At 42.3% G+C, this 13,951-nt stretch overlaps 1 protein-coding gene across 7 annotated transcripts in view; it reads left to right on the top strand.

Moving 5' to 3' along the window:
• Nucleotides 1-13,951, top strand: part of SPAG9 (sperm associated antigen 9) — a 132,195-nt gene that overhangs the window by 67,941 nt on the left and 50,303 nt on the right. For all 7 annotated transcript variants that reach the window (XM_075903797.1, XM_075903795.1, XM_075903798.1 and 4 more), the window contains one exon: nucleotides 4,087-4,240. In XM_075903797.1, the coding sequence (XP_075759912.1) occupies nucleotides 4,087-4,240 (154 nt within the window). The remainder of the gene's footprint in view (nucleotides 1-4,086; nucleotides 4,241-13,951) is intronic.

Raw genomic sequence — 13,951 nt, 5'->3', positions numbered from 1 at the left:
TTTGCGGTTTGCCCTAAAGATAAACAAATCTGGACTGCTTTGGACCATAGGTCCAGAAGGTGTTTTTCAAAGCTAAGAGTCTCACATAAAGAATGGTCTGCTGTGAGCCTTCTTTTTAAACCAAAAAGGGTCCACCTTGATTTTTAGTACTGGATTTTTTTTCCCAGAAAATCAATAATTGAAATGGGAACTAAAAGTGTTTGTTTTTCCCCACATGTATTTGAAATGCAGAAACTTTAAACAAAGGAAGTACTTGAATATAACCCAAGGACTCTTGCTGTTGTAGCAAAAACTTCTGTTTAGTTCTGCAGTTATTTTCTTCAAGGTTGTTACTGTTCCAACAGTACTTTTTTTATCTCTGTGGCCTTCATTGCTTTAGCTTTTTTTGCTTGCTTCACATTATTTGCTTAACGAATACAGTGAACCCTCGTTTATCGCGGTAGATAGGTTCCAAACCCGACCGCGATAGCTGAAAATCCGCGAAGTAGGGACACCATATTTACGTATTTATTTAACATGTATATTCAGACTTTTAAAACCCTCCTTTTACGTAGTACTGTTAACAAACCACCCTTTAATGTACAGAACACTTAATGCATGTACTACAGTACCCTAAACTAAAACATATTAAACACTTGTTCGGGCTTGTATCCACCTTCAGTGATAATATTCTTAAATGTCTCATTCGCGTAAGTTTCAGCAGCGGTAGTGTCAGCGGAAGCAGCCTCGCCATGCAGGGAAACGCTTTTCAGGCCGAAGCGTTTCTGAAACTTCGCGAACCATCCTTTGCTGGCGGAAAAACGTTGTTTCTGAGGCTGGGAAAAAAGTCCGCGAAGTCGTGAATCCGCGATGGTCGAACCGCGAAGTAGCGAGGGCTCACTGTAGTAATGCTGATTGAATGTCCAGCTGTCTTTCTGTATTGGTTAAGAGCCTAGCCCAAGATCTCCTTTGTGTACTCTTTCCTCGTGCAAAATCTTTTAAATTGTTTTTTTTTTTCAGCATATTTAATCATAGATGTTATCTCATATGTTGTGGTTTTTCGTATATCAGCACTTTCAGGGTGCTTGTTCAAGCATTTTCCTTAACTTCCTAAAAGTTTTTAATCTCTTGAAAATTATCTTGACGTAGTGGTTGTTCTCAAAGGGACCTATTGCTTTTTGGGCCCCAAGTACAAGCTCTTCTTAACTATCTTTATTTTATTTTTCTCTGCCACTTAGCCTTGGCAAGGTCCATGCTTCTAAAATGTAGGTTTTGTCTAAAATTACTGGATTATCAACTCTCCAGAGATCAATATTCTGGGATTTAATTTAGCGGGTCTATTAAGGACCTGCTCAATTGAATGCTGAGAGTCCTTCTTTCAACCCAGTACTCCTTGGAGTTGCAAGGAGCAAGGGAAGTAAACAGGAAAGTTTCTCCTGTCAACCTCCCTCTGTGAGGCTGCCCAAGAAAATTGATGTAAGATATGTCAAATGTAAGATTGCTGTGGCTAATGTAGATAGGCTTATTATCATTTGATATTTTATAAAGCTATATTACAGGGCATCCCTGCTATAAGTCACCCCTATATATGTTGGTTCCGTGCCAGTGTCCTTGATGCTTATGGGGACTGTTCCGTTTTAAGTCTTCTCATTCCCTGCTCTTGTCGCACAAAAAAAAAAGACCAATTTGCGCAAACAGAAGTCAGCTGTGGGGAAAAAAATTCCCTGCTTTACGTCCTTTCGCTATATGTCCATTTTTTTTAATGTATCTTGGATGTATAATGGGGACGCCCTGTATAAACTAGAATCTCCTTCGGCATTGTGAAAATTGTTATCCTGTTTTCTAATTGGGAGGTGCCCACTAACTTGTGGATTGCATTTTCTATCTGCTTTGTATTGCAAAGCTCAATTTTTTGGTGTAGTGCACTTTTTCTACATTTTACCTTTGATAAACTTATCTCCTAGCTTCAACCAAAGCTTTAATTCTGGCAGTGGTGCTTCACTGCACATATTTTTTTCCTGAATCTTGCTGTTTTGTCCAAGCAAACATTTTGCTTAACTTATCTGAAGAAAGTTACCCCTCTGATTCTTTTACAGCGTTGGCCACAGCATTCCACAAATGGCTTTCTAAACAACATTTTGTTCTCTCCCCAAGTGTAATCTGTTTTAATTTATTGTGATCACACCACTGGATGCAGTACCTGGGATTTTGGTAAGGTTCTCCAAAATGTCTTCTCCATGGAGAGGAGGATGGCATCTTTTGCTTTCGTTCACTTTTCAGAAGAGATTATTTTAGTTTTCAGGGCTGTGTTCTCTTACAGAGGTGCCACCACTTCAAAATGCTTTAAGAGACCATTATCAAAATAACCCAGTGGTCTTGGGAGAACTAGAACCCACTTTGTTCCGGTCTGTGGAATTTTCTGATTTATTGGGATTACTTTTGATTGTTTTCTATAGTTTATCTGCTGAATATAGAGTAGGCAGCTATGGTAATATGTGGATTTTAAAGCTTTCCATGAACTTGACCCAGCATCCCTGACAGACATTTCTGCTACCAACTTTTTCAGTGCCCTGTATAGTATCGGTACTGCTGACTTAAAAATAAAAACTCTTATTTCTGTTACCTGTATCTATCTAGGTACTAAAAAGGGTGTCTAAATTAAAATATCAATTTAGACTTTCTGCTATTTATTTATTTTATTTATAAACAAACAAAACTGTAATTGTTTAAACATGAGCAGGCAAGATGCAGCCAATGGATCAGATCCAGCCCACCAAGTCACTGGATCTGACTCACGGGCTGCCCTGCCAGAACCCTTGGCACAGGGCGGCTCACACCACTTTTAAGCAGCTGGCTGCTCCCTATGGCTCTCTGCATCAGGCGCCAGGGGGAAAGGGAAGGCATTAGTATGTTGGCCCCACCCCTCTGCAAAATCTCGCAGCTCTCATTGGCTCCCCTCACATCCTCCCTCCCCCCAACTCCCTGCCCCAGGTCACCCCCAAAAACTCTCTCCCAGACTCTGCACTTCCTATTACACCTCTCCCCCAGGCCAGAATCCTTTTCTACACCCATGCCCCCTCCCATGCCCTGCCTCCAAGCCCTCCCCCAGATCCCAGCCTACTCTTTCACCCAAACTCCCTCTCAGACCCCACGCTCTCTCATGCACCCTGGCCCCCTACCTTAAGCTCCCTTCTGCACTCAGTCTGTCCCAGAGCCTGTCCCCTTTCCATCGAAAAGTGTGGACCTCGATTACTTTCCAAAAACTTGGAGTTGTCTCCCTCATCAAAAGTTATTGCCCAGCTTTGGCCTACGCACAACAAGACTGAAAACTCCTCAGTGATCTTGTCATAGGATCTGAGTGTTTAACTGGGAAAGAGGTTTTGTTTTCTCTCATACTAATTAAGCTGTAGGCTTAAATTTAGTCCACTCCAAAAATAGTCCCTTAATTTTTAAAACCTCAGATTCTTTCTGTTCACCTCCAAACATACAGCTAAGCAAAGTACAAACTGCAGTCTTGTACAAGTACAGATTGTACATCTAATGTGAAATGCTTTTTTTAAACTTATAGATAGGCTTCAGAGTAAGGCATTGTTGCTTGAAGTGGAGGGGAAGTTGAAAAGATTTGTTTGGATTCAATAGAAGTTGTGGTGCTTTATGACAGTTGAGCAAATGAGAAATGCATTTTCAAAAGTAGCTTCTGAATGCAATTAGATAGCTAGTACTACATATGAATTAAAGAAAAATAGACTTGCTTTTAAAACATTGATTCTGATGTTCATGGTCCAGTGATTTTCGTATTTAAAAGTTTAATGTTCTCCACTTGGAATGGTTATGCGATGTCCAGCATACGTGTTGCACAAAATTGTTTAAATCAGGAACCTTTAACTCAGCCTATAGTTCTCAAGCTTTTGAAATACATAAGCAGAATCTCAGATTTTACTAAATAAAATAATGCAAACTGTGTACACTTGCATCTGTTTTTAATGGTATACACATTAGGATCCTGAATCTAAATTCTGTTTCCCTGCTATATTCAAAAGCAGATATAGCATAGGCAATGAATGGGTGAAATTGAAACTCATTAAATTTGGTTTGTTTTTCAAACAGAAAAGAGCGTCCTATATCACTGGGCATCTTCCCCTTACCTCCAGGAGATGCACTGCTTACACCTGAGACTCGGAAAGAAGCTGGAGAAACACCGGGGTCAGATCACTGGAAATTCCATGAGCTGAGCCAGCCACGCTCCAACACCAGTCTAAAGGTGAGCTATTGGTTTTCAGGATTCTTGTGCATATTATGAGAAGCCCTCCTAAACCACGGATTCAGTACATTGTTGGTGATGATTACATTACAGGAAGTGCTGACTGTTCTCTGCCAGTAAAACCTGTGTTATCCGGCATGCTCAGGAATTAGGGCGTCGTTCCGGATATTTAAAAATTACGGTTATCTGAGTGTCCCACCAACCTTGGAAAAACCAATGGACAATAATAGAAAAGCTCATGTTTTTAATTTTGGTAGTTTTGTAGTCTGAGGCAGCTGGTCTCACGTTTCTATTTTGAGTTAAAGATGATCAGTACTACTTAAATAAAAAAATTGTTAAGCCAATCATGATAAACCAAACCAAGCTTGTGCGCCTGAAGATGTGACAGTATTGTGGCTGGGGGCAATGCCAGTTTACAGAGTGCCAGATAACAAAGGTTTCACTGTTCATCAGGGGTCTCCAACCTTTTTAAACATGACATCACTTTTTGAATTTAAGTGCAATCCAGGATTTACCTCAAACCCAAATACCCTTACCCCGCCTCCTTCCTGCCCCTCCTCCGAGGCCCCACCCCTGCTTACTCCATCCTCCCTCCCCCATCCTCACTCACTTTTATCAGGCTGGGGGCAATGGTTTAGGGTAGATCCTGGAGGGGTTCCAGACTGGGACTGGGGTTCGGAATGTAGGCTCCATCTAGGCACCACTTACCACAGGTGGCTTCTGAGTGGTGGTGCAGGGGGCTAAGGCAGGCTCATCTCTGTTCTAGCCCTGCACCACTCCCAAAAGCAGCCAGCAAACTCCCTCTATCCCTGCCCCCCTCTGCTCTGTGGAGATGGGGTACAGGGTGTAGGGAGGGGCACCCTGAGATCAATACCCCCCTTTATCTTCTTTCCATGCCCTGTAGAGCAAGCAGGAGGCTCCCACAGGTGCAGGCAGGGGGCAGCTCCAAGGCAGAGGGCAGGAGCAGCACGGTAGAGCTGAGAGGGGCATCCAAAGTGCCGGCACTTGATAGATTCCTGGCCAAACCAGTTAGAATCACCTGTCAAAGGCTCCAAGATCGACCAGTAGATCCCAATCTACTGGTTGGTGACCACTGCTGTATATAAACGCCTTAATGCACCAGTTTATGCCTGTGATTGTGAGTCTTGTGTTTTAAAGGAACTTTGGTCAGTGAATGGGGATGTGAGCTGCAGTTTCAGCATGGGGTGGGAACTCAAGTTCTGTCTCTTATTTCAGAGAGATTTTTCTTTTCTAAATAGGTGCAGTTCTTTAACGCCTGCAATTCTTGTACTTAAACTGGATAGACATATAGCTTTGGAAATTGAATGTTCTACTAGATGAAAAACTTTGTTCGGCAAGTATAGTGACATATATTTGTGTAAATTTGTATATAAAACTTACATAATTCTAGTGCTTGTAGTTGAAAATTAAAAATTAAATCAGTAATATTCAACTCTGTGACTCAGAGGAGGAAAATACAAGGTTACAGCTCTCTAAACCGGGACTCTCTGATCCAGCAACATGTTGGAGGGCTGGCAGTGAGGAGCCCTGAGGGCTGGCAGTGGCCAAGATCCCTGCGTACAGCCCAGTGGTGCTGGGGAAGCAGCCCAGAGGCCGATGGCTGGGCCAGGACTGGCATGGCCAGTGGCAGGGGGGCCAGAAATTACCTCCCCTGGTATGGCAAAATCCCTTATCTGGGACTAGTCAGGTTCCTAGGATGCTGGACCGGGGAGGTTCAACCTGTAATTCTAATTTTAGAGATTACTGAAATGGTTTTTATGTATTTAAAAATCCCAAATCAGTTGGACGTGTTCTCCTCTTGAACTGGTTCTTAAACGTAATTCCCTGCTGGGTGCCACAAAAAGATGAAGGAACATCTGAATGGTCCTTCCCTCCTTATATAGTTTTAAGATCCCCAAAGCACAGCTAATGTAATATTTTTGAGCATTCAAAAGGGCTTGGATATCAAAGCTCGACAGAACTGATAAGCTTTCTGCTTCGCTTACAATTTGGAAAGGACAGTACACTTCTAGTTCAGATAGAGGTCTGATCTTACAGGTGCTTCCTGTCAAGAGGCCCTTCCGATTACTGTATTTCAGAAGGAATAAGCTCTCTGGGGGTGTGAAGTGCAGTTAGGCAGTCCAGCAAGAAGAAATCTGATCAATAGAATGACAGAGGACATAAAAATGGCCATACTGGATCAGACCAATGGTCCATTCAGCCCAGTATCCTGTCTGCCAATAGTGGCCAATTGGAGGACAGTAAGATTGTCCTCCTCTTACTACTTGTTCAGTATTTAATTTTATAGAAATGTCTGCAGGCCTTAATTGTTATAGTGCCCGAAGGTGAGAATCATAAATCCTGTCTGATTTGCTATGCCCACAGGTTTGTCCTCTAATCCTAGTTCTCCAAAGTTGTGCTTTCTAATAGTTTCTTGGAACAAGATAAATATTCTTCAGGAGAAGTGTAAACCTCCCTAGATGCTTGATCCAGAGAATTTAAATTGACTTGAAACTGCTGGGTTTGTGAGACTCTCATTCTGTGATGGGCTAAGTGTGTTGCCTCCATCACTCCAACAGTCTGGGAAAGTGACTCCCTCACTGAACTGGGCTCCATTTGTTGCTGCCGCTCTGAAATGCTGTGGGGAACATGGGGCCAGCAAGGGGTCTGCTTGAGTTTCCTGCTGGCCCTGTGCTCCCCGCAGTGCTTTCACCTTTCAAGTGTAGCAACAGCCCTGGCGTTGTTCTTTGAATGGTGAGGGGAACGTCCTTCCGCATCCTTGTATCAGAGGCCTACGGCAGATCTCTTGTGATGATGGCTGATGGGCCACAACCTGGACGACCAATGGATTCAAATGGATAAGTTGCTGGGACCTGTGCTTTGAGAGACAGCCTCTCAGTTGTCTTGGACCTCCTTGCCATTGGTTCCAGGCAGTGCCTTGGTCAAGCATTGTGTAGTCACTGATGGGCAACGGCATCTCCACATAAAACTCTGTCATGCACAGGCCCTTCCTTGGATAATTGCCTCTGCATTCTTCTCTTTTCACAACTCAAGTCCTTCGGCGATCAGCAAGTGATGATGGGGGGCAGGCTTGTGCAGCTGGAAGCCTCTAGTCGCAACCTAGTATGGAGGTGAAGCTGCAAGATGATAGTCATGCACTTGGAAGAGACAGAAGTGTGCCCAGCAGCTGTAACTGTGACTGAGCTGTCCTATTTAGGATCTGCTCTGATTACTCCAAGGGGTAAGAAAAGGTGCCTTAAAAAGAGTCTCTCAACCCAATCTGCCTGGTAACCATGGCCGGGGGGGAATACCTTTCAATTCGCAAGGGCAACAATAAGAAGAGAGAAACACTTGGACTTAGATTTGGAACCTGGAATGTCAGGACACAGATGGACAGTGACAAGCCTTACCGACCTGAGTGCTGAATAGCTCTCATTGCCCACGAACTGAGGAGGTCCAATATTGACACCACCTCTTTGAGTGAGACCCAGCTAGCTGATGAGGGCTGGATTAAAGAAATCAGAGGTGGCTATTCCTTTGTTTGAAGAGGTAAACATGAAGACGAGCACCACATGCACAGTGTCAGCTTTCCTATTAAGAATAGCCTTAGGTGTAGCCTTAAAGAATACCCTACTGGTGTCAGCGAATATCTAATGACGCTGTGTCTTAGGCTGGCTAACAACCAGTTTGCAACAGTCATCAGTGCTTACACTCCCACCATACTAGCTGAAGAAGATGCCAAGGAATTTTTCTATACACTCCTTGATAGCATTATTAGAGGTGTGCCTAGAGGGGACAAGCTTGTACTTTTAGGGGACTTGAATGCCAGAGTAGGTACTGACTACCACCTATGGAATGGTGTCAGTGAGTGGGAAGGTGTAGGAAAAATTAACTCCCAATGGTCACCTGCTGTACTATATGCTCTGTACTGATCATGGTCTTGATACATCGAACACTCTGTTCTGGTAGAAGAATCATTTAAACTCTTCCTGGTGACACCCACGATCAGGACACTGGCACCTGGTTGATTGTCATCATCCAGTTTTGGCTCCATGCTGATGCATGCATTACTCATACTATGATTGATGCTGACTGCTGGACCAACCACCGACTAATACGTTCCATGATGTTGCTCAAACTAGCACCAAGGCATGTTTTCACCCCAAAAAACACTGCAAAAAGATGAACATAGAGGGTTTAAAGGACCCTGAGATGAAGCTTATCTTCCAGCAAAGCTTTAGCAACAAGTTATGTATCCAAGATACAGCAGAGGACTGTCTTCAGGCAGTCCTTTCTGAAAACTGCTGTCCTGGAAACATGTGGTGAAACCCTTGACTACACTAAGTGAAGGAACCACAATTGGTTTGATACTAATAAGGAGATCCAGGACCTAACTGATATTAAACACAGAGCATTTAAAGCCTGGCATAGCAACTTCTCATCTCCGCAGAAGAAACATGATTATAAGCTTGCCCTGGCTAAAGTACAAGGAAGAATTAGAGTCCTTAAAAACAACTGTTGGAGAGACAAAATAAAGGAAATACAGGCCTATGCTGACTCCCAGCAATAGTCATGAGTTGTTCAATGCTGTTAGGTCCATCCCTGCTGTTGTGCCTGTACCCCCTCATTCTGATGAACTGGAGAGAAGAATCCATACCCAGCGAGCTCAGAGGCACCATTATAGTGACCATCTTTAAGAAGGGTGACAGGACAGACTGCGCGAACTACCAAGGGATCTCCTTGCTTTCAACTGGAGATAAAATTCTCACCCAAGTCCTTCTAAACTGTGTCCTTCCACTGGCTGAAGAATTCCTTCCAGAATCATGATATGACTCCCAGCCAGGGCGAGAAACAACCAAGATGAAACTTTTCTCTACCTAATACAAGAGACATGTCAGGAGCAATGTCTGTCTCTGGCATTCTTCAATTTGACTACAGCATTTCACTCAGTCAACTGCGAGGCCTTCTGGAAGATCCTGCAACACTTTGGCTATCCACGAAAATTTGTCAATATTATACATATCTCACGTGACAACATGCAGGCCATGATGCTCAACAATGACGACACAACTGAACCAATTGACATAAGGACTGGAATCAAACAAGGATATGTGATAGAACCTACACTATTAATTTTTTTTGGCAGTCATGTTCCAAGTTATTGGAGATGACCTCCCAAGCGGAGTTGAAATAACCTACAGGATGGATGGATGATAGCCTCTTCAATCTGTGCTGCTTCACAGCTAAGACCAAGATCGCAACAGTGTCTGGGTAGAACTTCAGTACACTGGTGATGCTGAGGTCAGTGCCACCTCAGAAGATGGCCTCCAAGCAATCAGTGTTTTCGGTGCGGCCTACCGCAAGTTGGGACTGACTTAGAATATGAAAGACCAAGGTTCTCTTTCAACCAACACACACCATACCGTTACCCGAATCAACCATCACAGCAGATGACCAAGTGCTGGAGAATATCAACAGCTTCCCCATCTCAGAAGTTTTCTGTCCAACAATGCTGACATTGATGATGAAATCTACCACTGAATCTCCAGTGCCAGTGTGGCTTATGGACATTTACAGAAGTGAGTCTTTGATGACCATGACATCAAGATGCAGACCAAGATGGCCATCTACAATTCTATAGTCATTCCAATGTGGCTATCTGGAGTTGAAGCCTGGACTGCCTATAGATGTCATATTAAAGATCTGGAGAAATTCCACCAAAGATACCTGAGGCAAGAATATTGGGCATCACATGGCAGGACAGATGGACCAACGTTTGTTTCCTTGCAAAGGCTGATTCCTGCAACACTGAGGCAATAATTGCCCACAGGCAACTACAATGGTATGGTCACATGGCCAGGATGCCTGACACGCGTTAGCCTAAACAGATTTTGTACACTCAGCAGAGGACCAGTGAAAAGTCTCATGGCAGGCAGAGGAAGCTCTACAGAGACATCCTTAAGAACACTTTGGTAAAATGACATTCATGCTGACACCTGGGAGAGGCAGGTGGAGGATCAGGTAACCTGGAGGACCACTATCAAGAATGGTGCCCGACACTTTGAGATCAAATGTTGTCTCCATGAAGATGATCAGAAAGCCCGACATAAGGAGCATGCCTGGGCCTGCATTGGTGGCGCTGGTGTCGGTGCCGATAGAGACCTCGTGTGCAGCCCCTGCCAGAGAGTGTTCCTTGCAAGAATTGGCCTAATTTGTCACCTTCACGCTCATCAGTTACAGGTGTCCCAGGAGAAATTTTACTCTAATTAAGGGATCACAGAGAGTGAGAGCAATAATTTTGTTGGTACTGTTCCATCTGGAATTTTGAGGTATTGACTGTTGCCTGGAGGGCTCAAGTTAATTTACGTACTAAACTTCAAAGTAAAGATAACTTTTTTTAAATAAAGTGGATGAAATATAAGCTACATGGGTCTTCTGTTAGAACTATTAGAGACACTGGTTATATATTAAACAAGACAGACACTTTATTGAGGCATGCAAAACTAAAAGACAAAAACGTGGAAGTTTCAGCCCTCAGCTTCATATTTACTTGTCTTTTAAGCCAGAAGACTGAATAAAGATGCTTTTGTGGATGGGTTCAGTCACAGATATCCCCATGAGACTGTCACTTGATGTGCTGAAATACCACTGAGCCTACCTATCTGTCCTTTTGGGAACCCAATTATTCTGTCCTGCTGAGCCAGATCTTCCAGTCTCCTCCAGTGTTAGCCCGGAATTGAGGTCACAGCCCACAGCAGAGTAATATTGACTGAGTCTTTCCAGAGCTGATCTGATCTCTGTGTGTAAGGGATTTGACACAGCACCTAGATGCACAGCCTCAGTAAGACCACAACCCCAGATAAAACTTTATACAGAGTAACTCATAAAATATTCATTATCAATGGAAGAGAGATACACAGCTGTTTCCTCTCCAGGTAATAATTATTTGCACTGGGTTTATTAATAAATAAAAGTAATTTCATTAAGTATGAAAAGTAGGATTTAAATTGTCTTGAGCTATAGTAGGCAGATCGAAGTAAGTTGCTAAATTTAATAAAACGTGCTACCTCAGACTAATTCTCTGAAACTTGTTACATGCAATTTCTTACTCTAATAGTAGATCTGTTAAGCTTTTCTCTCAAGCTGAAAAGCCTCCCAGCTTTGAGCCTGATCCTTCCCTCTTTTCAGTCTTAGATGTTTAATTCTAGAGGTCATCTTGGGTGGTAAACAGGGGTATCCTGTCATCTGGCAAGCAGGCCTTATTGTGTTGTTTCCTGACTTTATATAGATTCTCCCCCGCTTCCCCCCAGTTGGGAATCCTTTGTGTTCCTTTCTACCTTGGACTATAGTTGTCCCTTCCAAGATATGTAACTAGGTTACCTAATGCTGGAATCGGACTTGGATGTTGTACTTTCTCACTGAAGGGGAGAAAAGTACAATGTCCAAGTTGGGTTCCAGCATCAGGTGACCTGGCCACATGTCTTGGCAGGACCAACCATAGTCCAGAAAAAAAGTATTGAGCCATAAGTTCCTTAAATACTGTTAATGGCCCTTAGCATGTCTAGATTAGTAAAACAGTTTTACAGTTCATATTTCTTCAAATACAGGAATGATATAGGTACATAAATAAAATATACACATTCAGCAGATTTAACTTTTCTAATGTGTTACATGAAGACTTTTGCATAAAGCATATTTGAGTTGTCATATTCATAAACATATTTCCATAAAGAATATGAGTTACAACCTCACAGCTTTAAGTGCTTCATCAGAAGATGATCAGTATCACAGGGCAGATCCTCTGCTTGTTTCCTGAAGCTTTTTCAGCTGAGATGCAACCAAACTGGAAACAGGAGTGCATCGGTGGCAAGAAAAGCTTTAATTAAAGTAAGTGATGACAGTGATCACACCTATTGCTGACACTGTGCTATTCATCCATAGATCTCAAAACACTTACATAGGAAGTAAGTAGTACTATCCCCACTTTACATATGGGAAAATCTAACAGAGGTGAAGTGATTTGCCCAAAGTCATCCAGGGGGCCAGCAGCTTAGCTGGGAGTAGAACTGTGGTCTTCCACATGCCAGTCAAATGGTCTCCAAATGAATTTCACAGTTGTACATCTTGAGCTACCAGGAGCTCTGGTCTGGTCCTGGTTATCTGATAGTTTGCAGACATTTCAACAGTTCCGTGCTTATGGGTAGCCCCAACGATATCTAAATGATATCTATGATGTCTTCACTTCCAGGAAGATCAATGCTGCAGTGGTCAATCTTCCGGAGTTTGATTTAGTGGGTGTGGTAAAGAGTGACTAAATGGTGGTGTGTGTGTCCCCTCTCTTACAAGGAGTAAGAGAAGTCAACAGGAGCATTTCTCCCGTTGACCTCCCACTGTGAGGACAGCACCGAAGCTCGGCTAAAGGTGCATCGACTCAGCTGTGTTTTTTACATAGTTGGAATTGAGAACCTTAAGCTGACCTTCAGCTGCAGTGTGGATCTGGCCTTTGTTAATATATAATAACCTCTCTAGCTTACTTTACTCTTAACTTTGAAGTGGTGAGAGCTCCCAAAAAGTTCAGTCCCCACGGAGCCTTCTGTTAACAAATATGAAGCTTTTATTTACATACAACTTAATCTGACTTGTACTTGGGCATCTGAATTTGGATCCAAAACTTTGTCAATTATTCCCCAGACTGTTGGGCTAGGAGCATCTTCTGTACATTGTAAGAAATCTTTTGTATTTGTATTTCCCCATAGCAATTCCAGAAACTCAAACTGGCAGGCTTTAGGAGTTGCTTTGCTGAAATACAGGTTAAAGCCACATGATTTAAGTGTGGATGGGGTTGAATTATAATGGGAGGGTTTCTTCTCATTCCATCTTCTCCAGAATACAATACTTGTCACTTCATATTACCAAATTATATTTCTTGGCATTAGTCCTTTTAAAAATATTAACTTGTACACACTTAAAAAAGGCTACCCTGCATGCACAACTTTTTATGCTCTATATAAACACATCTCAGTCCATTTATAAGATTAAGCACCTAAGGTCAGGGACTATATCTGTGTAAGAGTTAGTTATTATTTATCTTACACAATGCCAAGCAGAGTGCTTGTATTTAATAAATTATCCTGTGGAATGACAATAATTAACTGCAGTCACTACAAAGAATGTCTTGTATTATAGCTTTCAAGTACCTTCAATTTTTTTTGTCATGCAGTAGTGTTTGAAGGATGCACCATGGTTTGCCTAAAACCATTTCCATGTAAGTGTCCCTGAGCAACATTGTCCATGGTTTATTTGGGTATTCTGGATCTTTGTACAGTAAAGAATGTATTGGGTGTCATTGGAAGACAAGATGCAGTTATGTATTGCTTTCTTTTACCTCTACTCATATTGCACTGCATACAAACCACTGTTTAGTTCTACAATCTTAGTAACCTAATTTTAAATACACAATTTAGTTCAATGGAAAAAATCTTTAGGAAATATTGCTTACAATTACAAATTGACTGTTTCAATTTTTTAAAAATATTTGGGGAAGATATTTAGACTCAATTCTGCTTAATGTAGTTATGTTAAATTCACTGATTTCTGGATCATATATTGCTGTCAGTTGAATCTTCTGATAAATCCATTTTTCAAAAACAAGGGAAGAAATTGAGTACTTATTGCAAAACAAAGGGATTACATGAAAACACTTGGTTAGTC

Source organism: Pelodiscus sinensis, chromosome 20 (genome assembly GCF_049634645.1).
Source record: "Pelodiscus sinensis isolate JC-2024 chromosome 20, ASM4963464v1, whole genome shotgun sequence".
NCBI lineage: Eukaryota > Metazoa > Chordata > Testudines > Trionychidae > Pelodiscus > Pelodiscus sinensis.
This window is presented reverse-complemented; position numbering and strand designations above follow the sequence as displayed.